Source organism: Abrus precatorius, unplaced genomic scaffold (assembly GCF_003935025.1).
Source record: "Abrus precatorius isolate BTA unplaced genomic scaffold, Abrus_2018 Scaffold8, whole genome shotgun sequence".
In the NCBI taxonomy this organism is placed as follows: Eukaryota; Viridiplantae; Streptophyta; class Magnoliopsida; order Fabales; family Fabaceae; genus Abrus; species Abrus precatorius.
Window position 1 is genome coordinate 3,711,684 of NW_020874428.1, and position 25,992 is coordinate 3,737,675.

The following is a 25,992-nucleotide window of genomic DNA, read 5'->3' on the forward strand; positions in this document are numbered from 1 at the left end:
TAGCACAAGAATTGAAAAATGACAGACTATTAAAGGCGGTTTGTGATGTACAATCCTGGTGTGGAATAGAAATACGAGTGATTGGAAAGACTACAAAATCTTGAATGGTGTAGGCTTGTTTAGCCTGCAAAGATCAGGGATGACGATAAAAAGGCCTTACCAGTAGATGTTCCGCTTTGTTTCGTTTTTGCAACATTTACATATTATGTAGCCAGTCAATGGCAGCGTTACACTTGAAACAGAATTTATTTATTAAGTGGACGCTTTTGCCAATCTGGTAGGCCTGGCTATGTTCATAAGGAGCTTAAGGAAACTTAGTTTAGCATTTATATGGACATTGATTTTCCATCATTATACAAGGACAAATAAAAGGAGTTAATGCTCAAATGGCCTGCCATTTCATATCCTACTGTAGTTAATTTGAAGATATCGTACGCAAAGATTCGTCTATGGTTTTCTACTTCTTGCTCTCACAAATGGACTAGAGCAAGATATTCATTCAATTGAAGTAAAAATAAAAAGGTTAAACATAGTTTGTTTACTATGATCCATGAGCTGCTTCATTTCCAATGGAGCTTGACATCTTTATTGTTGCAGCAATGGCACAATGGTGCTGTAGATCAGCCACGGAAAATGATCGCCAGGAAGAGAAATTCCTCTGCAAAGGTGAGGATGGAACTGCAGCAGAAGATGACACTCTGTATCGTGGATGAAGTGGTGGTAGAGGTGAGGGTAACGGATTTGAGCTGGAAGTAGAATCCTCACTTGTAATACTGCTGCTGCTTTCAGAGTTGTTGATGGCAACTGCAAGAGCCAGAGCACTTTTACTCAAGCTGATTGATCTCTTAGAAATCCCCCCACCATTGCTTCTTAAAGAGCAATTTCGATTCTTGTCCCACACATGACTGAATGCCATCAAATTCCTACGCTTTCTGCTGTAAGCATTTTCTGGCTTTGCTATGTCTTTCACTGATGGTGAGGAGGTAGCATCAGCCAAGCTCGTGAATGATTTGGACTTGCCATTATAAAAGTTTGAGATGCCTCTCCTGCACACCCATCACAAAGACAATCCATGAATGAAACTTATGCAAGAACACACACACATCAAATTAACAAGTTATTACTACTTTTGGGAAAATCTTACATGATATACAATTTATAGCTGAATTTTCGAAACACGGGGAGACAGATTCCACACCCAGAGCCTAGTTGATCTTAATGATTACCCTCCGATTACCAAATTTCATTTTTCAAAACCCAAAAAGTAAGCTCATAAAACGATTGGCATTTTAGGCACCCTAGTTTAGCTAACGTCCCACAAAAATGCAACTTTCCAAACTCTCCCTTCCCAACACGAAAAATCAGAAAAGAAACAGAAACAATATTAATTTGAACTAAGGACATGGAAAAACATCAAGAAAAAAAAAAAGCAATCCTATTATGTGAATAAAAGAAGTAATAGAGGTGAAGGGTCTAAATATTAATAGATAAAAGAGAGTATTGATCTAAGAAAAGGGTAAGATAGAAATGGAAATGCAGAAGAAAATACCTTATGGGAAGAACCTCTTCCAATGTCTCCATGGCGTGCAAGGGTCCCTTATAGACACTCTCTGCCTCGTTTTCTCCATCACATTCCCCCATTGATCTCTCCGACGACACATCGCTGTTCCTTCCGATCGAGGACGACGACGTACAGCACTGCTCCTCGGCCACATCCTTCCCCGGCGCGTGCAATAACACGGAGGCGCGTGGCCCCACCGTTTCAAGACCCATCATCAACTCCCCAAACTGAACACAGAGAGAGAGTGTGTGTGTGTTAGAATGAGGATGAGATTGGGATAGACACAAACGTAAGACAGAGAAATCTTTATTGATTTGTTGGCATATTTATAATTTTGGCAAGAAAATAATAAGGTTCTAGAATATTTACCTGCTCTTTTTTTTTTTTGGAGGGTAAAAATTAAATAGATAAGGTTTAGGGTTTAGGGTTTAGGGTTTAATTATTATTATTATTATTATTTGGCCTTATCCTCTTCCACTGGATGGATGCTAAAAAAGGGTTCCCTTACCTTCCTTTTTCTTTATTTTAATTAAAAATGAGCTGTGATTCAGTCCTTGTTCTGTTGGTTCCAACCACTTGATAACCCTTACGAAGTCAAACACGTTTTTTTTTTTTTTACCATTATCAATTTTGCATTTTTCGTAAATTATCCTTCTTTATTTCCATTCAGATCTGCGATTTTTTTTTTCAATTGTAAGATTTTGAAGAAAAATATATTTATACGCTTTTTTTAATTATAAACTCGATTTATGATCTATGCGTTTGTTTTCAAAATCTCGAGAGATCGTTATGGTCAAAAAGTCTTTATGACATGATCCTAAAGAATTTATTTAATGACACGTTATGCATTGCATAACCAACTTAAGACATAAGTAATGCTTATATCTAGGGTTTTTTTTTTTTTGTCCATATAAAACACTTATTAAAAATTAATATTAATTTTCAGAAGTTATATTTTAAGATTATAGAAAACGTGTTAGTTGCTTACCGAAAAAGAAAAAAATGTCTTAATGTATATCATTTGTAGTGTAATAAGTCAATAATGTTAATATGCCTTATTATCTTTATTTTTAATATTTTTTTATATCATTGTGCTTTAAGAATTTCAGAAACACCATAGAATAATAAATTCAAATGTGATTGTTTTTGTGCAATAGCATGAAAGGAATACTGGGCCATTTATTTAAACTAAACTAAAAATTTGTGATATATTATTTAGACTTCTATACTTTTTTATTTTTAACTATTAAATAATTAATAAATTAAAAACTAATATTATTATTATTATAAATTTTTAAATATATTTTAAATTAAAAATAGTTTAAAATTAAGGGCTGGAAAATTCAAATGACAAAGAGCCTAACTCTCCTTTAAGAAAAGTTTTGATTCCAAATTTTATTAATAAAAAAGTTAATAACTAAGAAAACACAACCTCATTAGATGTATCTTCCTAATTTAATTCAAACTAATTGAGTTTTAAAATAATTATAAAAAACTTCAAAAAAGAAAGAAAAGGTTCATTTTGCCCTTTAGAAACGCTAACCATGGAATGGTGTCCATTAAGGACTCAATGCAAAGTATAATCATACATACATGGGACAACTTCCTTTCATTATTACATGGCCTTGGATATGTTCCTCATCAATGTCATTTTATTTTATTTTCTTACATTTATAATAATTAATATCAAAAGTATATACAATAATAACCGATAATTGAAACAATGCTGTTTATTGTATTTAGTATAAATTTCATGACAAGAGTGAGATTGATTAGAAGTTATATTTATCTGATATATGTAAAGTAAGTAAACCGTACACGTATTGGAGTATAGTAGTTTATTAAAAAAACAATAGTACACTTTTAATTATTAATTTAAACTTTTTAAAATTACAAAAATATAAGAGAGGGTCATTAAATTAGAGTTAATTATATTTTTTATAATAATTTTTAACAAAAGTAACCAGTAGTATTATGTTATTTTTACTATTTTTAGTGTAACTTTAAATTTATTATTTTTTTATAAACAAGAATGAATCAATCTAAAAACACATAATCCAGAAGGAAAATATCCTGAGTATTCTTGGTGGAAGAAAATTTGCTCAATGTGAACACATGTAATCCATTTAGTATAAGGAAATGAAAATGAGAAAATAGATACAAAAAATAAAAGTGAAGAAGCATCGAATGTGGTCCAAAATAAGAAAACTCTTGGTTGGGAAGCATGTCTGAAATTTTCCAATCCTATTATTATGTGATTCACATTTTAATCAAAATTTCCAGTACAACGTTGGATGCGGTGACGTGGTGATGATGAGGATAGGGTGGGGTTTCCATTTTCGTTAAGCTTATCCACAACAAAAGTGGGGTGGGACCCTTCTCACAATTTCAATTTTTTATTTTGTTAATTTTTCTAACTTAAAACGATATGTAATATAAAAATAATAATGATACAAATTAATTAAAGAAAATAATATTTAATATTATTATATATTAAAAATTGTTATATATAACTTTCCATTATTTATTCAAGGACACGCATTAAAAAAAGATATTTTATTTTTATCACTCTTCTCGTATCTCTAATTCTTGCTGCTCCCAACTCTCTTTCCCTTTAATCATGTTCTACCCACTCCCACTAGGAATCCAATAAATAAATTTCACCTTTCTGTTACCTGCGATTAAAGAGTGCAGTGGTACATTTGACAGTAAAATAAAACCTTTTCTTGTTTGGAGGAGTGCTTAAGGAACCTTTTTAAAAAAATTAATCTGAATATTGTTTAAGTTTTGAAAATTTCGTACTGTTAGTTAATTATATATTACCATTTTATCAGAGTAACTCTGAGGTAATGATGATGCAATTTAAAATTTCTTAATGTAATTTTTGAAGGTGAATTATGAGTGCCTGATGTCTTATTATATGGGTTGAACTAAAAAAAGGAGGAAATTACAAATGGGTTTTCATAATAAAAGATGATGAGGAAAGGAAGGATAGGAACGTGGGAGAAGGAGAGACACTTAAACTTATCAGATAACGCGTCATTTGAAGCACGTGGAGGTGGTGGGGAGTCACAATCAACAATCTACCACCTTTTGTTGGTGTTGGTGTTGGTGGTTAACCATCACCCACTGTCCAAGACCTTTCAATCTTCTAATGTTCAGCACAAGTATGCTTCAAGAAAATAGGATAAACAGTCGAGTACTTTTTTTAGATGTTTCGATTCATTGGAATTTTGGAATTCCAAAAAGATTACATAAAGATTGTTCTTGTTCAGTTTTTTTTCCTATACTTAATGAAATTTCGATTAAAAAACAAGTTTAATGATTCGAATATTCTTTATTATTGTTGTTGTTGTTAAGACTTAATGACCCAACGTGGGCCACCTTAACTTATTTATTAATCAGCCTCCTTATTCTTTCTTATCTGTTTTACTTTCCCCAATTCGAATCTAGGGCATTGTACTGTTCGTTTGGGACATTGTCCTATTTCCATTGGGCCTAGTTTTGGGCTTTCTGCAATGAAGATCAGTTGCCCAAAAACAATGTTACCTGTAAAGATATCTGGTCTTTAAAATAAAATATAATAATTGACCAAAAAAATTAATAAGAAATGCTTTTTATCTCAATTCTAAGATCCATCTCATTAATTACTAATTTTTTATTCCATATTTTTAATTTTATTATAAAATTTATGTTAATATACCACCCACTCATTCTCTATTTAACTATTTAAAAGTAGGAACATTTTTAAAAATATAATAATTAATTTCATTGAATGAATTAATTATTTATTTTTATAAAAAGGATCAAAGTAGTCATAAGCATTTTAGTTGTGCCAATTCATTAAAAAGAGCTAAAACATTTTAGTTTAAACAGAGTTAAATATTTATAATATAATATTTAAGTATAATTCTTATCAGCTGTACCAAATCCTGCCACAGGTCCTGATGAGATTGATCTTCCAGAATGTGTACGAATATTCTTGTGCTCGGTTTCATAGTTCACATCGAAAGTAATTGATCTAAAATTTCATGCTCGCTACGAAATCAAAGCTAATGGTTTCGAGGCTTGAAATTACAGCGCAGAAGCAATCCCATGCAGAAATCTGCCAAAGCAATTAAATCTAAAACCGTTGCTGTGTATAGCATTTCCCGTTTGTATCATCGAGAAAAGCTAGTTAAACGCATTTCCACACTGAATATAAAGGTAGGAAAGAAATTTATCATTACTTATTTGCTTGACCAGACGGGTACAAATTTCTTACCTCTTTCTTTCATTGTCTAAAATAAGATTATACACCAAACAGGAGAGATAGGGGCATCAAAGCGATGCATATATAAATTAATTGGAACAGAAAGATTTTTCCAATGACAACCCAATTTAATCTATCTATCCTAAGACTCCTATGTTTCAAAGTAATTCCTGCAAATGATTTTTAAAGCAGATTGAATTCAATTTTATGAAACAACTGCTTCTGCTATAAGCTAGGGAATATGCTATGCCACCCAAGTCCAATTGTCCATTCTAAAAGCAGGACAACTGGATAAAAATGAATCGGTTTAACACCTCGTAATAATATTTGCAATGTTCATGCCGATCTCTTTCTTAGTTTGTTCGCACACGGGGACATCTCCAATGTACATGTCAAAGAAAGCCCCTGCAAGTTTAAATGTTAGAACCTCAGTTCAGTTTCATACTTTAGACAAAAGAAATACAGAAATTCAACTTGGTTCAATGCAAGCACATAAGTTGTAACGAGACTTACGACACAAATCTTTGCTGTGGACACTTCCTATCTGATTGCCACTAACTGTATGGGTAAAACCAACAACGGTTTCAGTTGCGAACACAATATTTCTCAATAAATCCAGGTTACATACAGAGATACTACTAGGAATTAAGCATGCCTTCAAACATCATAAGAGAAAAGACAGCAAAGAACTGAGGGCTTTTCCGTCTACCCTAAGGCACACAGTATAAACATAGTTTTAAAAGTCCATTGTTTGCTTACTCACTTTCAGTGATCAGACGTCCATCAACTGTTCGTTTGAACTCAATCACAGTTCCCTGCAACATTGCAATACAGCTAATGTAACTCTGACATCATTAGCAATTTAGTATACAGAAAGGGAACATATTGATAAATCAATTACCAAAGGTATTGCGATATTCTCTGTAAAGTATGAACCAAATGTCCTTAGGCAATGAAAGTCTGTGGACGGATTTGTCTGGCCAAAGGGGGATGGGAGGTTCGAAGGAAGTTAGAAATAAGAACTAAGCCAGTTTAGAAACAATAAAAAATGATTATCCAAGAGGTAGAGATAGAGTACCTTCACTAATCGAGCTCGAAGTGATTTCTCAAAAGCACTGCAAAAAGGAATACCAGTGAAAGAAAAAAAAAAGATCAGTTGCATGTGCACTTGCCGCTTCAATTTTATAATCAATTATATGCTTATTATAATGAGACAGCAACACTGCATTAAATGATGTACTATATGCCAAACATTATCATCCAAGGGTTCCAAAAATTACTCAAATCTAAATCAACTAAATGATGTACTATATGATACATGGTTCAGTAAATTTTTTTGAGGTAAAAAGAAATCTCAATATTGGTAAATCAAGATACGTATCGGCATGCTACAATACTTTTTTAAGACTAAATATTTTTTTATAGAAAAAAGGAATGAAGCACAACCGGAAGGGTAAGAAATTTCTAAAACAGTGATGGAATGCCAAATCTAATTATTAAAGAACAATATAAAAGCCATACAATTAGAAGAGAAAATTATTACTTACTCTTTCACGCTGTTAATTTTCATACCCCTGCAATTTACAACAAGCCTAACAGTCATATTGATATCCTCCCTGCAATGTAAAAAATCAAACAGATCCATCAAAATTAAGATTTAAGCAACCAACGAAATCACTTCGTTAAGTTTGCAAATCTCAGAATATATAATATTTAACCAAATCCTGTATGAGGATATCCAATTTATCAACCCAACTTGGCTGTTTATATTACTTACAAATGTTAATAGAAAGAACTCCACAAATTTTCACATGTACTTTCTAATAATTTGATGTGTAATCATCACCGAGAAGAGAACTCTTTCATTCATTAAAATTTTATAGATATAAAGATTAAACCCTCACTTAGTCCTTGACATCATAAGCATTGTTCATTTAAGCCCTAACTTTATAAAATCTTCAGTATTTTGAAAAAAGTGATTCACTTTAGTCCTTTTCTACTTCATTTACCAGTCATTTAACACTGAAAAGGACTAAAGTGAATGGTACAACGAAAAGTCAGGGACCAAAATAAACAATTTTATAGACTAAAAAGTTTATTCAATATACGAAAAAATTGAGCATATGATGTTTGAGACCTGAGTAGATCCTGGTAGAAATCATGTCGATTATTCAGTTCATCAGCTGAAATTGATGCATATTTTGGGCCCAATTTCTCACAGAGGGAATATGGATGAATATCTGTTAAATAGAGATTGAGAGTGACTCAATAATGGGAGGTACTTTTGCTAACAAAACTACACAAGTAGCATCAATAATGAGTCTTTTTCTCTTCAAAAGGAAGAAGAAATATAATTAAGTAATCAAGAGAACTTACAAAATCCAAAAGCATAGACCTTCAGTGACTTGATTTTAACAATTGTCATGGTTCTGGATCCTGTTCCAACCAGGACCTGAAGTAAATTTGATTGATTAGTTTACGTTAAAAAAATAAGGTAAAGATGGAATCTCAAACAAATCATGTGGTAATATGCCAATAAAATTAATTTAAAAGGAATAGGAAATTAACACAAGTTACCAAATCATACAACTGATGATTCATGTATTACTACATATCTTGCAAGGAATTGAGAAACAATTTTAATATTCTCTTATAGCCTAGTAACTTCCCTTAAGTCATTTTTCAGTAGCTACTACTTACCAATGTAAATGGTTCATGGTTGAGTTTGGCTAACTGGAAATTATTTGGTTGGTAATCAGTTACTTCAGTAATAATAAGTCACTTTGTGGCTCAGTAAATTTCATTTTCTTCTCTCGTATTTCTCTACTTGCTACCTGTTCTCAAACAAAGGTAGTTTAGCTGTCTCATCCTCACCCTTTTCTTTTTTCTGCGGCTTTTTCTTTCCTCAAAAAATCAATCCCTAAACTTCTCTTTACTTTCCCTCAGTCAGTTCAATTTTGATCATTCTCAAAACTTTAGTCAAATCTTGCGCCTATTTCTGATCCATAACTCGCATTTGGAAGCAAGCATTTCCACTGGGTGCCTCAACTGTTCTCCCTACACCCTGCCACCCACCTGCGACTATATTCTCTCTATATGTACATCTCCTTGATGGCTTGACGTGATGGTAACCCACTCCAAAACACTAGCTAGAATGATATTTAAATTTCTAAACAACTATGTATCTGATAACCAGCTTCAACCACTAGACATCGATCAAGCAAGGAATCAAACAATGGTATCTTAACTAAAACCGAAATCAGTATTATGGAGCACAGAAATTGATCATATAAAGTGCAAAAGGACCAAAAGAACCAGAAAAGAAAATTTGCAAACTGAAGATTAACCTCAGAGTTGAAGCTGGAATTCTGCTCTCCAGCTGCTATATTGTCCAGAACTAAAGGAAATTCAATGCCAGTTTTAGGCTCCACTGCAGGTTTTGCCTGGTTCAATTCCCCTAACAATAGACGAGGACATCCTTGGCGTTCAACCTCCTTAGGCAATTGGTCCATGGCTCCATGCATTTGCACTTCAGGATTCTGCAATGGGCCAGCTAGTACATTTGACGACCTACACATAAAATTCAAAAACATTAAAAAAAAATACTTAATTGTTGCATAATCAAGAAAGAAAATGTCATACAGAGCCACAGTCTACGACTATATGATGAAAAGTGATGATATGGAAGGGAATGCAATTCTCAAAGTTGAAAGGAACAAAACGAAACATGATAGAATCTATTACATTGCATTACACCCAACACTCTCATTTTTCTCTCCCCCAATTCAGCAATGTATGATGTAACCACTGTAATAAAAGTGTTTTGTTAACCTCAACCAGTTTAACTAATCAAAAATAGTAAATTTTTATTAGAAAAGAAGTCATTTATTACATTAAAGTTGTGCGATAAATGCTTCTTTTTTCAATACAATTTTCTTATTATAGTTGCTTAAAATAACCAATCAATAGCACGTTAATTATATTTCATTCCATTCAATAATATTAAAACCCACCCATCTCATCCTTAGAAATCCCAACACAGCCTAAAACCTCAATCAAATCAATACCAATTTTTTAGGGCTTGTGACATACAGATTCTGAATTGGCGGGACCAATGCAGCAGCAAGCGATAGAACAGGGTACGATTGGATCCTCTTAGCTTCTCTCCATATCACCCTCATCGCAAAACTCGAAATCTTACCCAACGTAACAGGCGCAAAAGGTTTCCTCTTCGATCTAAACGGAAACCCAAAACCACTCACATTCGTCACAGCCTTCACCTGCATACTAGAACCACCACGCAAGGAACGCGCTATGTCCTGAGCCACATTGGAACTCGACGCGCCAGAGAACCACAACAACAACGCGCCCGCTAGTCTCGACATGTGTCCAAACGCTTCCTCCAGTGCCGAACTTCCTGGAACGTAGAAGCTTTTAGAATTGTCCACAAACGAATGCAGCAAATGCGACCCCAAAAATTTGCGAAACACGAAGGGATCCAACGAAGAAAATAAATCCGAATCCGAATCCATCGAAGATAACCAATCGTTCTTCATCGTCGATAACCAATCACGAAATCACAAGATCGATTGAACAATTTGCAGAGTTTTTTTTTTTCTCGCCGAAAGGAAAATCTGAAAATCAGAAAAAAAAAAAAAAACGAAAACGGAGAAGGAATGTTTGGATCGGGGAATTGAATGCGAAGCAAACGGTTAGGCTTTCGGCGACGTGATTCGTGAATGTGGCCGTAAACGACGTCGTTATCGGCGAAACGAGAGAGAAAGGGAAAGAGACGGAGAAAAGAAGGGAATATGCTTTGTGTAATTGAAAGGGGTGTTGTGTCAAGGTGGATTCAAAGGCAATCTTTTGGGGACAAAAGTGGAAAATTGGAAAATGTGAAGCCACTTTTTTGTCACAACACGTGCGTTTGAGGGTTCAGTGACGCTGAGGTGTTTGAATGGGCCACCGTTTTGGACGCAAAATGACTTTTATGTCCTTCGGAATCTTTTGAATCACGTGACGGCTACGAAAACAGCGTCGGTTACGGTCGGTTGGCGCGGCGCCGTGTCGTTAATCTAAGGACTTCCGCGAAACACGAGTAAGTCGCGCAAAGACACCCTTTTCCATTCCCACCTTTCTGTTTACCGTTTCAATTTAAATAATACTTTTTATTGTTTAAAATAAAATAAGATATTGTTGGAAAAAAATATCATAATTTTAATAATAATGTTTTTAAAAGATTTCCTAAATCAAATAAGAAATAATTTGAATTTGAAGATGACAATATGCTTTAAAAACATTATTTAACAGAGAAAATAATTTAAATTATAAAAATAAAGATACAGATATATTTAAAATTGAATTAGATGCATAGATATCAAGGATATTTTTGGAGTTTAGTTTTGGAAAAAAAAAAATAAACTAAGAAGTAAAGAATAAGAGCATGCTTGATTTTTGTTTTTAAAACAGTTTTTTATTTTTAAAAACAGAAAAAAATTTTAAAACAGAAATCAAACGTACCCTAATATTTTTTAAATTAAAAGTTATATAATTTTTATAAAAATAAATAAAAGATTGATACCTTATATTTATATAGTCTACTTTTTTGTTTTAAAAAATTATAAAATTAGAGAATGATTTATGAAAAATTTTCCCTTCTCATTTGAATTAGAAATTTAATTTAGACAGAGATGTCAAATGATAACTGGTTTTAATAAAAAAAAAAGAATACAAGAATTTAAATTAAAAATTAAAATCAAGGAATTATGAAGAATGTTACTCGTAGGATGTGTGTGAAGGTCAACAGAGAAAAGTACATAATATAGTAAGTGTGCTAATTGAGAGACAGCGAATCACTAATCACTAATCACGTCACTCTCCAAAGTGAAGATTCACATTGATAATTTAGTAATATATCGTTTTAAATTTTGATTTAATTAACAATACTTAATATTATTAAATTTAAATTAGTTTTGAATAAAATATTTAAAAAAATTATATATAACTGAAGTGAAGAAAAATATACTTATAATCTTATAAAATATCTTAAATAGTTATTCAATATGGTTATTGTAATATCTGTAAATTTTATGGAGAAGGTTAAAAACTATCATTTAAATTTTATTATCATGTTATAATATCTTTTGACATGAAAAACTTACACAAAATTTATTTTATATTTTCAATTTATTAATAATTTTAATTAATTATGAATTACATTTGATTATTTAAGTTTTGAAAAAAGTTCTTTTAAAATTAAAGATACATTCATAGTATTTATAAATATCAACTAGAGTAGACAAAATGAGTTACTCGTTTCTTTCAAGTCAGCCCATTAGGCAGCGTGTTAGGTCAAAAAACTTCAATCTAATATAAACTTACAAAAGCGATGCCTAAAATGAGTAAAATCTAACTTTTTGCAATTTCTTTTAGGTTTAATTCACGTGGAGTCAAACTATAAAAATCAATTTATTTTTAATTTAAAATTTGAAACTCAAGTCCTGTATTTTATCACAAGGGTTTAACTATTTGAAAATTCCTGTCTTGAAGCTCTTATCTAGAAGAGTAAAACGATTCCCTTAATTGGGTATTCATTTTGCCTCATAATATGTATTATGAAGCATATGTCAAGCACGGAAACATAGTCAAAAGAGAGCGTTTACATGTAAAGCATGTGTTGAAAACAATGTTTCATTATCTCTAGCAGTAGCAGCATAGGAAGAATATCCGTCTTGGGTGATATAATGATCTACTTGCCGACCAATGTTCAAACCGAATAGTAAAAGCAAAAAGAATAAAGAAATGCATCAAATCAATCTTAAATTATGAGTATTGATTACTAAACATTGCCTAATTGCTGTAGAAGACTAAAATGAGCATTAAATACTAAAAAGACATTTAACTTTTAAAGAATTAAATTGTCCAGTACTTTAGGAACTAATTTAGTATATTATTTCAAAAGAATATAGGTTAAATCCAGAATTTGACAGCGCAAGCACACGACATATGGCACGTCTCAAAAATAATGACTTGCTTGCACGCATGCACATCATCACACAGCACAGCAACATTGGAAGGCGAAAAATGATCATTAGGAATCATGAATAACAGATATGAAATATATATCATTAGTGATTTTCAATATTATAAAAACATATCACAAATCATGATATCAAATCTTGAAACTTCAGCAACAAATTTTCCCTTTGAAGATGGATATGGAGATCAACTACTAGAAAGGCCCTTTTCCACCCACTCATTCAACAAGATTAACTTGAAACAATAAAATCAACAAATCGATTTAATATTTAGTATACCTGATCCCCTAGTATACCCAAAAATCTGTTCACCTCTTCAATGTAAAAATATTTTATCCCTCTCTTATATAACATATGGTTCACTGTTCATAACAAGCCAGCCTCAAAGAGATTCCTCCGCCTCAAGGTCTCATCAACAAGCTTGAAAGTCTTCTTCACAACCTTCTGATCAAGAGCAGTGGTCCGGTAGATCTTAAAGACCCGGTCCACACGGTCAGGAGCAGTGCTTTGAAAATATGATTCCTCAAATTTTTTCTTCACATACCTGAAAAAATAGTTTATCCAAGTCAACTAGTTGTGTTGTTTATGAAAAATCAGTCACCAAGTACTTGGAATTTCCACTTTTTCCTCTAGGACTCGTTTGATAGACAGAATAAGATATCTTTTCCTATTCTATTATATTTTTAATCTCATTGGAGGATCCAAGTTAGAAATAGACAGGATAGAATAACACCATGTATCTAATTTTTTATTTTAATATGCATTAAAAGCAAAGATAAGAGTCTATCATGCTCTTATCCTAGCATGTTCTTATTCATCTCTCATATCTGATATCATTTCATATACCAAACGACCCTTATAGTAATGGTTTAGTAGTCAAAACCTTCCTTACTATGTCAAATACAAGCATCAACATGAGCACATATTCCCTATTTTTGGTTCCGACGGAAACACAACCAAGATTCCTCTGGCTTGTCATGCAAGAAAGCAGTTGCAGAACAATGTAAAGTAAGAGTATCTGAGTTTGAAAGGCCTTCGTTGGCCAGGATCAAACTACTTTGCCTTCAGCAATGTCCTTTATTTAATATGACTAAGCATAAAGAAGTTGCTTACTCATATGCATGCTCTATCTCTTGTTTCCCTGTTGAAACTGGTTGGTAGTCTTTGAACCACTCACATACATTGAGTGGGACCTACACAATGCAAGACGGTATATTGAAATGATAATAGCCTCCAGCAAGGATAAAATGTTACAATATTCAGATGGTTCTTACTTTCAGGATCTTCTTCTCAAATATGTCAAACTTGTTTAAGAATAACATGAAGGATGTTTTCTGTGTAGAAAAGAAAAGGACATCATTATAGCTATAAATATTAAGTGTCAAAAAGAAGAAAGCTCTGACCGGCATCATATAAAGGAAAAAAGAGAAAGAAAAGGTTGACATAAGAAATTTCCACATAATTGTAGCAGATGTTAAAGTTAAAAGAGACTAAAAGGAAACCTCAAAACATGGTTGCTTCAGGACCCACTCAAAAAGTTCCTTAGTCTCCATCATTCTGTTTTTGTTTTCATCTTCAAAAAGTGTTTGATCAAACCTGGAAGGCAAATGTGATGTCAACACTTCTTTAGCTTCATAAATTTCATAAATACAGTGATATTGGCAGCAATATTGAAAGGATACACGAATTATTTTTTTCAATTAGTAACTAACACCAAACATACACAGCTGCAAGATAAGAATGAGCTTACCCTGCACTTTCGAGTAAAAAAAAATGTCTGATAATTAGCAACTATAGAATAAAAAGGCCAAAGCAATATCAAATAGCATTTGATAAGGCCCAAATCTCCCCCCACCCCCCCAAGTTGTAACCTTCTGATTTGGTGTGCAATAAAATAAAAACAGATGTATATGCAAAAACTTGATTGAGATTTGACAACACTAGATTAAAATAGAGTAATATGACCATACTCGCTAATCGCAGCACAGAATATTACAGCTGAAACTCCTTCAAACAGATGGATCCATTTTCTCCTCTCATTTCTCTGGCCGCCAACATCAAAGAGTCTATAGACTTCACCACTTTTCTTATTTTCTCCAACAGGGCTGTCGAAATAGCAATGACATACCAATTTATGTTATTGATATTTTTTACTCTATATGTCATATTATGATCAAGAAAAAGGTGTAACAAGAGCACATCCTGCTTTGAGTAATAAAAGTGGCTTGATATACATAGTCAATCAGTCACACAATAAGACAAGCATGATTCATCCTCCAACCAGAATAAATGGCAAAGATAATTTGAAAAACATATAAAAAAAAAAAAATAAGCAAGCAAGTAATGCAACCAATTTTAGGTCACTTTTAACTATTCATATGCTTCAACGTGAATATGGATGACATGCAGTCAGGATAACAACAGATAATAGATGAGAATAAAATCATGAGCGAAGAACTCCATTACAGCAATCCAACATGACGACAGGACAAGGACAAAAAACTATTAAAGAACTAAAGGTTTAGGATTTGGAAAGAAAGAAAACAGAGACAGATGGCTCAAAGTAATACTGAAAACATACTTAACAGATACATGTACAATAGTTTTAACCATATTACAAGCAAGCTGAGCCTCACTCACTCTGAAAAACCAACTCGGGAGGAGGATAGCCCCAAGCATTGTAAAAAGCATTTTGACTATATTACTCACTAACATGAAACATCTTAACAAATAGCAAATGTTAAACCATCCAAACACAAATTAGAGGAGGAGCAATGCCGAACCACTCCATTGTCAAACTTGTAACTCAACTGGTAAAACTGTAAAAGTTTAGAATTCCAATTACACAAATAATGTTAATTGTTGGAAATATGTAATTATAATAATGTTGTAAATAGAAAAGTTAATATATTTGTAATTACAGTAGGTAACTATATATTTCAACATATAATTCGTGTATTAATGATTTTTATTATAAATACATGCTTGCCTATGATAGTTTAGACACATGGATTCATTCTATGTATCTCATTCCTCTTCCTTCTCACATTAATCAACAAGTCAGCAAGTCTGCTCAAAAAATAATTTCTGTCCCCAATTGACTAAAAACAGAAATTTTGAAGGTTCGCTACATATTACACTCTGTTTTGAAGTCAAAGGAAACATAAAAAATGCAGCACTTTGAGGGCTCAAATGCCAAAACCAATCAAAGCCTCAGTCTCATCCCTATTCTGCAAATTGACTGAAGCTCAGCCACAGCATAAAGTTCTATTGCCATCAAGCTCAACAGCATGAACCCAACATTGTCAACCTGTCATCCTACTTCTATTGCAACTAAGGCTTTGGTTTTATACAATGGGAAATAACATTTGATACCAGGGAAAGTAATCAGTTCCATTAAATGTATATGGGAAATTCTGCAAGCTCAATATGGTTAGGTTTTTCTTCAAAATCATGTCATTTCCAAAACCACAGTACAAACAAATGTAAACGGCGTTTGGATTCACACTTGATTGGCCACATATCTACAATTACAACACTATTAGTTAATAACTTTTCCATTAACATGATTTTTAAGCATGTTCAAATGCAGTTCCAAACATGCTATAAGTCTGCAAACTCTGTCCATTGTGAACCCAGTACTGTCAACATGTCATAAAGGAGTGCTTAATCTGCAAAATAGACTAGTTTTTCAAACTTAAGGAGAGATCAAACTCAAGATCTATTTTGAATCCCAGTCTCTAGGTCTATTTTGGAACCAAAGTTCTGTTGGTGTTAAGTTCTTGCAATTTTGCTTCTGTTATTCTATTCTTTTCATCTGCTGTTAAAGGAATACATGCATATCTGGAGCAAGTTATTAAAGTGAGAGGATAACTGGATAAGGACTAATGTTTTTCATTGAAATAGAATATCTTGTGATTGGTGGTGTTCAGTTACAACTTGTGACTGAAAACCACCAATTGCAACTAAAAAATTCTAATTTAAACATCTCAAGAGGAGAACAAAACAAGGAGTCAAGAACAGTAACCAGCACTTCTTTATATCATTTCAGTACAAAAATCAAGCCGGTCAGCATGTTTACCTGAACTGGATCTCTACAACGCCAGTGGTACGTACTCTTGCATACAAAACATCCTCCTGCAATTGTAAAAATGAGAGCAGATAAAAATGAAATCAGGAATTAGCCTTAAAATCTATTTAAACAACAAAAATATTATAGATTTTGGATACCTTTGTTGGAACATAATTAGCATCAGACAGCCTCTGTAAATTTTCCATGAAATAATGTGTACATTCTGGAACTTGAAGCTCACTACCACGGGCATATGTCTCCTACAGAAAGTAAAATATGTGGGTCATAATACCAATTAACTGATGCCAAAAAATAACTATGTAATGGGATTAAAGTAAAAGCAACCAAAATGTGCTATGTAGCCACCTGAATTGCTGCATCCTTCCACAGATTCTCTATTTCCTGTGCAAGTTCCTTGGTGAGATATGGGTAATCCAGCCTGCCTCCAATTTCTGATAACTTTTCTCCAATTTCCTGACAGAAAAATTAAGAAAGCTCCATTGAATTTAGAAGAAAAATCTTCGACAAAATAGTTTACTAAGGAACAGATTTCTATAAAGGAGAAGCTTGTCTACAATTGATTATAGTTCTTTGTAATCAATTTTGTTTAACAAAATACCACATCTTAAAATTCTTGACCATACAATATTAGGGGATAATAGAGATGGTAACAGTAAACTACCTTATTTTCATTGGATATAACATACTTCGAAGAATCAACATCATTCTGAGCCAACTCCTTGGATCCATCATGCAATAACTGTTTAAACACATCAAGTGCATGTTAAGAATTACAGTTTTCACAGGTAGCTGCATTAAAACTCAATTTACAGAAAACTATTTTATAACTATAAACAGCAGACACCGCATACTCTGTATTTTTTAAGAGAAAAATAATCAACACACCCTTTCAAGTATTGCATACTTTTATTGTCTGATACACATTAGCATGAACGACTGGTAGGTAGCTTTTTAGCTCTGCCTCATCAAAGCCAGTTTGAAACAAAAGTTTTATCTGCATATTATAGATAAATAAATATCAACAATCTAGCGAGCAGCAAGTATAACAATGCTTAAACATTGAGAACAGTGCATTTTCTTGCCTGCTTAAAGATTGTAGACTTCCCTGACTCTCCAGCTCCTAAACAACAGGAACATTGACACATTTAAACAAGTCCAAAGAAAAATAACAAAATCAAGCAATTAAAAGGTTATTGCTTTATGATTCAATAAAATGAGTATGGCAATAATGCAAAGGAACTAGATAGACCACTCAACTAACAGAAGTCAACCAAGATGAATAAGGAACCCAAAAATTATCCTGTTTGATCAGTTATTTCAAAGCCTAAAGGCATGAGTAAACAAATTATTGAAGTTTTTTCAAACAATTGAAACTAGAGACTTAGGGAAACCAGATATCCTCTGTCACTCTAATGTCATGTTAATGACTAACTATCTCTAAAGCTTAAGCTATTTAGGGGAAGACTCACAGATGATTTTATATCTAACATGCATATTAAATTATGAATCATGTATATCTCAATCAGAAGTTAAATAACTTTTTTTTTATATAGTAAAGGACCTTAAACTGCCAAGATTGCAGATTTTTCTGTAGAGAAGACAAAAAACCAAAGAACCAATAAGTAACAGTCACATCTGAGCACTGAGTGTTTTTTGAAAGTTGAAACACTTAAACTGCCAGCAGAAACTAATACAAACAATATTTGCCATTCCTTCAAAATCTGAGGAGCTTCATCACCTCTTATACAATGCAAGATTCCAAAGAATTTTATAAATCACAAAACTAGACAAATTTTAACATTAAAACGAATCATGTATGAATGAGGCATATACAACTACTATAAATGAAAACTGCCCAAGTAAAACATACCAAGTAGTAGAAGTTTCTGAATATGCTTTTCAGCCTTTGTTTCTAATTCTATTCTTCTTTCAATTTCTGCAGCCTGTAAATGCATGTTATATTTACCAAATTAAAGGCCATGTAACATTTAAAAGATTATTAAGAACTTAAAAAGTATGTACTTTGTTGAGCATAATGGACCTGTGCATTTTCTTCAGCATCTGCATCATTATATCGCCGATTTCTGCTACAGAGTAAGCCCATATTTTCTGTTACAAAAGACAGCATAGAAGATGACTAATCAAGCTCCACCAGAAATCACAGTGTTTCAATGCCCTTCTCTAATGCATACATGAATTAGTGGGCTTGATTTCACCTAACCAAAAAACTAGGATAGTGTCAGGAACCAGAACAAGACAAGTGAGAACCCCCTCTCCCAACCCCTCAGTGTGCCCAGGCAAAGGAAGATCTTAAGTCATTTCATAAGTCGATATTCCACTCAACTTGCAATAGCATGCACCATAAACAGTTTCTCAGTCCACAGAATAAAACAGCTGAATAAAGTAAAACGGACTCAGGCACAGCTAGATGGCAGGTTGAACTGAAACAAATTGGCCACATAGCATTTGAAGTTGAAAATTAGTTACTAGGCCAAAATGCTATTTTGAATGGACAATAGGAGATTCTCCACTTTTTCACTTCCGGGGAACAATTTAGTGATCAAATATAAACAAAGCATGAGTGACACAAAGGTGAAAGGCCAAGGCATACACCAATGTACCCAGAGTTCCAGTACCTACAGGCTACAACTTGAATTTTACCATATATTGCTAAGCCCATCATCAGATACAAGCAACCCCATGTTGAGGAAGAGTTAAGAGGATAATTAAGATGTCCAAAACTATGATACAAGTTTACATGACTCATTACTTTGCTGTGTTTTATAGTATGCTTTTAGGGCATCCCCAGAATCATCAAGTTACCAATGTCTTCTGTGCTTAAACTCCCCCATCCATAGCCATACAGAGAAAGTAATCAAATTCATTTGGGCATCCTCTCTCTTCTTTTTTTTTCTTTCCTTTTTTCTTTTTTATGTTATTGGTCAGGTAAGCATCACACCTAAACAGAAACAAATCATTTGAAACATTGAATGCTAATTCTCTCTACACTGAACAAGAAAATTCAGCAGTTCAAACAAGATAAAGGGCATCAGCATGCAAAGCCCAATTAGCCCATTAAAGTTAACACAAAAAAGAGAATCGACTCCAAACCGTCACAAAAACCAAATGCAAGATCAAACAGACACATACAAAAAGAAAATAACACATCCGCTCTCGATCTGAATATGCAAGTCCAACACCAATCACACAGATCTCCTGAGAAAAAAAAAACTCAAACCCAACTTAAATTATGAAGAAAAGGAACGATCTTGAAAGAGAAAGATTAAGAATGCAACAGAAAAACAAGGAAATTACCTGAAAAGAAGCAAAAGGGTATAATAATAAGGTATGGAACTTGATTTGGTTGATGCGTTGAGAGAGTGAAAGCTAGAAAGCAACAACTTCAGTTGGGTGGTTCATTGCACAACATAGGAGAGGAACAAATAGAAGATATAATAATAAACATAAATATAATTAATGTTTTTTGTTTAGTTTAAGGTAATAATTGTATAAAATAATGGAATATGTAGGGTGATAATGGGTACAGAAAACAAAAGAAAGAAGAAGAAGTAATGTGTGAAGAGTGGAGGGAAAGAAAATAGAGATTAAAGAAAAAGAGCGCCGAAAGCTGCGAAGGGTTCTTCCCCTTGGTTTGGCTTCGGTCAAAGACAGAGACAGGAAGGGCAGAGCGATAACACTTTTCTATGTGTCTTCTTGGGAAAATACACTAAGCACACTGTATGTGTATAGTTATAAATGTGAAATTAGAGTCTACGCTGCACTTTAGGACCAAAGTTTGTAGATTTGTAGATAGATAGAGAGGCCAAAGCCAATTTCAAAGTAAAAAGGTTTGTGGTCTTGTTTGTTCTTCCTCTCTTTCAATGCCCTTTTTCTTCCTCCATCATATATATTGTTGGCTCAATTTTTTACTCTTTACTATGCTCATTTAAAGCTTCTGTTTTTCATAGCAAAAAAAAATCTTTTTTTTTTTTTTTTTACTTTTGCAAACCTGGTTTTTCTTAGATAGGTATAGGAATTGTGATAACATAATACTATTTTTTGTATTATTTATGTGAAATACTTATTTTATTGTTATTTTATAAAACACATTATACAATAGTAGTTAAAATAATTAAATTTTTTAAAACTTGATAAGTATTTTTTGGTGTTCTTTTTCCACAAATAGAGTTTTACTTCAATAATATATATATCAACATTTAATGTTGATGTGTTGACTTTTATTATATAACTTAATTGAGGTGAAATTTTAATTCTAATTAGAAAATAATAGAATCATACATATGACGGGTGCATTAAATTTTGTCCTTTTAAAAAATATTGATAATAATATTATTATTTAATATCATTGAACATACATTTACTATCAACATCTATTCTTATTAAATTTTTATTTAAGTTCTTACCAACTACGTTTATTAAAGACAAATGAAAAACATAATAAATACTGTCTAGAAACTATAAAGTGTCATATGAAAAGGACTTTTAAAACATAGGAGGAAGTTTTTTTTTTTTGACTTAATTATAAATAATAAAGATTAACATTTAAATGTGTTAATTGTTAATTTTTATATAGCTTTATATAAATATTATAAAATTTGCATTAATGAGGTAATTATCCATTATATATATATATATATATATATATATATTCATTTGTTTAATACTCTATTAAATTCTATTCATACAAAATAAATAATCAATTGATCAAGACCAATAAAATTATAATTTTATATCATAAATTTATATTGTATTCTAAAATCATCCATAACATTAAATACTTAAATTAGTGACTGTATATTAAATAAATAAATACACCCAATTATTTAGATAATGAGGGATTATCACGTTAATACAAATTTCCAAAAAAATTTAATAATTAATATATTTAAAAATAAATATTTATTTTTTATAAAATTTAAATAAAATTTTGACAATTATTTGTTATAACCATTTTTCTAATGTGTGCTTGAGAATACAGATTTAGAAACAAAAATAGTGGAAAAATATTTTATATATATATAATTTTAGTTCTTTAACAAATGTTTTAAGTACATTCAGTACCTTCTGTTTTTTTTTTCTAAATAATGCATGTTCTCATTTTAATAAAAGTATTATTTTTTTACTTCTTAACAGTGTATCTTTGGATACAAGTTAGAAAAAAAATTTATAAAAAAAAATAGAAGAGATATATAATTTTTGCTGTAATGATTTTTTTTCATCAGCTTTTATAAAAGGTATATAATTTTTATTATAAGCTTTATTGACATAAAATTAATTCCATTTTTTACAATGTTGATTTTTTTCTTAAAGTATAGGTTCAATTAAATTTTGCTTGACTTATAAGCTTTATTCTTTTGTAATTTGTATATTTCTAAATATTGTCCATATTTTTTATATAAGGGTTAAAGTATTTTTTTCTTATGTCATCTCACTCTTATATCCCATTAAAAAGTTTAATAAATCAATTAATTCTTTATTTTTTCCTTATATTTCTAAACTTCAATCTAAATATATATGACTTTATCATTATCTATTTTTGAAGAATTTCTTTATTTTTTAACTTAATTTATACGATTACGTACTAAATTTATTGCACTTACTTGAGTTTCTAATCATTCTGTATTCATATACGTTCCTTTCTTATTATAAAATGTTTATAGAAATAAAATTTTCATATTTTTGATATCTCGACTTATAACTAAATTATTTCCTTATTTATTATTGATACATTTAACTGCATACAAATATCTAGATTTTTTTTAAAAATTATATATTTGTCTTTTAAATTATAATGCAATAAATATTTGCTAATACATTTGTTATTTTTAAATATTTAAAATTATTTCTAAAAATTAAGGTTACTAAAATTGTAAAATAAAAAACTTAAAGTCACTTCCATTAATTTTATTTTATTTTTTGTTTCTTGTGTTGTCCTAACCATTTACCACTATACTCATCACTAATCAACTTATATCATTAACGTAAAAACTTAAGCATGTAATAAATGATTATATTATGTAGATTAAAATTTACTATTAAAATATAAAAAATAAAAGCTATATAACAAAATTTAAACTGAAATTTTAAAATTGAATTTAGCTTTTCGAAATTTTAAAACTTAAAACTAAAAATCACTTCCCTTTAACTTTTTAACTATCCAGTAACATGATTTATGTCATAACAAATGCATATTTGAATAAAATTAAAAAAAAAAGCTTTAATTTATACTTTTTTATTTTTTTTTTGTTTGAGTTATTCATTATAATTTATTTTCCAAAACAAAGAAAGAAAATGAAAGTTTAATTGTTTACTCTTATATCTCGAGGGTCAAAATTATTTTTATCTTTTTTCCATTGTGTTTACATGCTTAAGAAAGAGAAATTGATTTATCATTTGCTTTCACATGCAAATACACGTATTAACATAACTATCAGTGTTGGGCAAAAAACTTTTATCATTTGCTTTTTTAATTAAATTCGTTATTTATTGTTAATAAAATTAATTTACATGATGAGCTATGTTAAATATTTTTAAATGTGTGAATTTAACTATTAAGTAATATAACATCAAAATTAGCTACAAAATAGAAATTGAAAAAACTGGATTAAAACAATATAACTTAGCATTAACAAAATTTAAATAACAGTATTTGAAAAAAAAAAATTTGACATGGAAGTTGTGTGGCACATTGAGAAAGAGAGCGTGTTAACATAAATTTTAATTTGTAAGACTCTATTTAAATATTTAGAGGGAGTGAGAAGAAAATGATTTGAAAGGAAAAGGAAAAAAAAAATCTTTTTATTAAATGTTTAATATTAAAAAGAGCTCAGATGTTTAATTATATAAATAATATTATAGTGTTTTATATTTTTTTATTTATATTTTTTTAAAATAAAAATTAAATATTTTTCTTTCTCTAAAATTTAATAATTTTAAAAAATAATATTTATTTTATAATTTTTAAAAAAATCTCACTTTATAGCGTAAATATAATTAAAAAAAATTATAATCATAAAAGAGTACATTGAGTGATAAGTTGCAATTGAATATTTTGATATTCTTTATGCTTCCAATTTCAAACTTGTGTAGCTCAACACAGTGTAGATTTTCATAAAACAAATTGTGATTGTTTACCTGGTATTTAAAAATAATATATATCGAAATATGATTTTTTTTAAATTAAAAGATTGAAAATTCAAAAATTATCATTGTTAAGTAAATAGATTTAGAAACAAAACGCTTTAAATTTATAAAAAAATATAAAATACTAAAAAATCATCTTAAAATTTTTTTTAAAAATTTAAACTATAAAAAATTAATTTCAAAATTTTTAAAAATTATTTAATTGCCAATAAAAATCGCTATTTAAATTTTTTTCGTATTTCATTTTCTTATAAAAAAAACCATACTTTTGATATTTTAATTTTTTTCATTTTAAAAAAACCCAAAAATTATTCTACATTCTTATCTTTGAGACTTGTGAAACATTGTTTTTCTTCTCACCTATACTAAATTGCTCATGAAAAATGTAAATAGGTCAAATTGTATAGAATTAGAATATCATTGATTAGACATTTGATCAAGATTGAATTGTATGATTGTTGAACGTACTAAATCAAAGCAATGTGATATATGTCCAACTTAGTTAAATTTTTTAAAATAATTTAAAAGTGTTTTTTTTTATTATGTATCCGTATGCATATAAATATCCGTATGAAAATATAAAAAATGATTAAAAAAAATACCCATATAAATTATCCACACACGTATAATCACAATGCAGCTTTACACTACCGCGCTAATCTTTTGAGGGAATAGTTATTCTCTTTTATATAATTTAACAAATTTGATATAGTGTATTTAATGGCTTTACGTAATATTCTAGAAGTACATAATAGACTGTCCCTTAAACATTTAGCATAATAGCACATTATTATTTAATATTAGATCTTAATTCATATTTAATAAATCTATTTTTCATTAAATAAATTTTATTTAACAATAGAAATATAAAAAAAATAAATTATCATTTCTCAATTTTTTTTACCATAGAATTGGTAAAGAGACTTTTAAAAATGTTTAATCAAATTTATTTTGCAAACATCTTTTCTTTAAAATAAAAAAGCTAAGTTAAAATCTACTTGTTTTTATTAAGATGATCTTCTTAAAATTGCTTTATTTTTTTAAAAGTTGTCACATAACAAATTTTTAACAAAAGATAAAAAGTTCTTTGAAGGTATAAATTTTTTCTCTTTTCATTCTAGATACAACGAAGTATTTGAAATAATTATGCATATGTTTTATGATTGTTGATTTACAAAATAGTTCTAAAATTATTTTATTTTTTCTAATACTTAAGTTCCTTTCTTTAACAATAATCTCTCTAAATGACTATTAAATAATTTATCTAAGTACAGTCACCACAACTTCTTAGTTGAATCATGTTATTTAGAATCATTATATGATACATTTAGAATGATAAAAATGTTGTTATCTTTCAACATAATGTTATTTTTACTAAGTCTCTAGTTTATAAGATTATGTGTGATTTTGACTATATTAAAATATGCTGCAGAAAAATTCATAATTATAGTCTTGACAACCTTTAAGAAGCATAGCATAATTAGAGATTGTGTCTCCTCTCATTCTGGTTAGTTAAAACTCAACGTGGATAGAACTATCTTCCAATATTATAGAAGGGTTAGTTGTAGAGAATTAATATATGATAGTGAAGACTATATTTAAGTCTTCACCCTTGCTCCTCTCTTGCAGCTGAACTTTGAGAATTTTTTTTGGGACCGAAACTTGTAATTCAAGAAGACATATGCCCAATTTGAGTAGAAACTATTTCTAAGGAGCCTATCCTTAGGTTTGAATATTAAGTAAATTTTTATTAAAGTGTATTCCCTTTATTAGATCTAACCACGTTGCGGAAGAAGCCAATAAACTAGTCAAAATATGTCGCACGGGTTCTTTACCTGCTAAGCCAAAGGGGATCCAAAGAGACCAAAAGTGAAAGTTGAGGCCG

At 30.5% G+C, this 25,992-nt stretch overlaps 3 protein-coding genes across 9 annotated transcripts; all 3 read right to left on the minus strand.

The window, feature by feature from the left end:
• Positions 1-144: 144 nt before the first annotated feature.
• Positions 145-2,067, minus strand: LOC113874887. The gene is made up of 2 exons (XM_027513131.1): positions 1,550-2,067; positions 145-1,046 (listed from the first exon to the last, which is right to left on the minus strand). Exons 1-2 carry the CDS (start codon positions 1,774-1,776, stop codon positions 542-544), a joined length of 732 nt encoding a protein of 243 aa, XP_027368932.1. The 5' UTR covers positions 1,777-2,067; the 3' UTR covers positions 145-541.
• Positions 2,068-5,775: 3,708 nt separating this feature from the next.
• On the minus strand, positions 5,776-10,638 carry LOC113874885 (fatty-acid-binding protein 2). 2 transcript variants are annotated; one of them, XM_027513122.1, is made up of 10 exons: positions 9,906-10,635; positions 9,161-9,383; positions 8,190-8,265; positions 7,951-8,053; positions 7,361-7,429; positions 6,892-6,928; positions 6,715-6,789; positions 6,577-6,628; positions 6,327-6,371; positions 5,776-6,218 (listed from the first exon to the last, which is right to left on the minus strand). In XM_027513122.1, the coding sequence occupies exons 1-10, from the start codon at positions 10,367-10,369 to the stop codon at positions 6,121-6,123; spliced, it is 1,242 nt and encodes a 413-aa protein (XP_027368923.1). In that variant the 5' UTR covers positions 10,370-10,635; the 3' UTR covers positions 5,776-6,120. The 2 variants fall into 2 exon arrangements, with proteins under 2 accessions (XP_027368923.1, XP_027368924.1); XM_027513123.1 differs by having other exon boundaries at positions 5,838-6,218; positions 6,573-6,628; positions 9,906-10,638.
• A 2,431-nt stretch (positions 10,639-13,069) lies between these two features.
• Positions 13,070-20,783, minus strand: LOC113874886 (guanine nucleotide-binding protein alpha-1 subunit). Of its 6 annotated transcripts, XM_027513125.1 has the most exons (15): positions 20,259-20,783; positions 20,094-20,159; positions 18,985-19,171; positions 18,814-18,886; positions 18,026-18,063; positions 17,848-17,937; positions 17,605-17,682; positions 17,289-17,396; positions 17,081-17,182; positions 16,932-16,987; positions 14,821-14,955; positions 14,353-14,446; positions 14,125-14,184; positions 13,964-14,043; positions 13,217-13,394 (listed from the first exon to the last, which is right to left on the minus strand). In XM_027513125.1, the coding sequence occupies exons 3-15, from the start codon at positions 19,069-19,071 to the stop codon at positions 13,217-13,219; spliced, it is 1,179 nt and encodes a 392-aa protein (XP_027368926.1). In that variant the 5' UTR covers positions 19,072-19,171; positions 20,094-20,159; positions 20,259-20,783. The 6 variants fall into 6 exon arrangements, with proteins under 6 accessions (XP_027368929.1, XP_027368926.1, XP_027368931.1 ...); XM_027513130.1 differs by lacking the exon at positions 20,094-20,159 and having other exon boundaries at positions 18,985-19,052; XM_027513124.1 differs by lacking the exon at positions 20,094-20,159.
• Between the last annotated feature and the right edge of the window lie 5,209 nt (positions 20,784-25,992).

What these genes read in the sequence shown, in the direction of transcription:
- LOC113874886 (XM_027513128.1), bottom strand. Translation starts at nt 19,071, where the DNA reads ATGCTGTCTTTTGTAACAGAAAATATGGGCTTACTCTGTAGCAGAAAT. An exon ending in ATGCTGAAGAAAATGCACAG is followed by an intron (nt 18,887 to 18,984) that starts GTCCATTATGCT and finishes ATGCATTTACAG; the next exon opens with GCTGCAGAAATTGAAAGAAG. An exon ending in GAGATAGAGCATGCATATGA is followed by an intron (nt 13,395 to 13,963) that starts GTAAGCAACTTC and finishes CTATTTTTTCAG; the next exon opens with GTATGTGAAGAAAAAATTTG.
- LOC113874887 (XM_027513131.1), bottom strand. Translation starts at nt 1,776, where the DNA reads ATGATGGGTCTTGAAACGGTGGGGCCACGCGCCTCCGTGTTATTGCAC. An exon ending in GAAGAGGTTCTTCCCATAAG is followed by an intron (nt 1,047 to 1,549) that starts GTATTTTCTTCT and finishes ATGGGTGTGCAG; the next exon opens with GAGAGGCATCTCAAACTTTT.
- LOC113874885 (XM_027513122.1), bottom strand. Translation starts at nt 10,369, where the DNA reads ATGAAGAACGATTGGTTATCTTCGATGGATTCGGATTCGGATTTATTT. An exon ending in GTCCCGCCAATTCAGAATCT is followed by an intron (nt 9,384 to 9,905) that starts GTATGTCACAAG and finishes TTTTATGTGTAG; the next exon opens with GTCGTCAAATGTACTAGCTG. An exon ending in GGTCTATGCTTTTGGATTTT is followed by an intron (nt 8,054 to 8,189) that starts GTAAGTTCTCTT and finishes TCTATTTAACAG; the next exon opens with ATATTCATCCATATTCCCTC.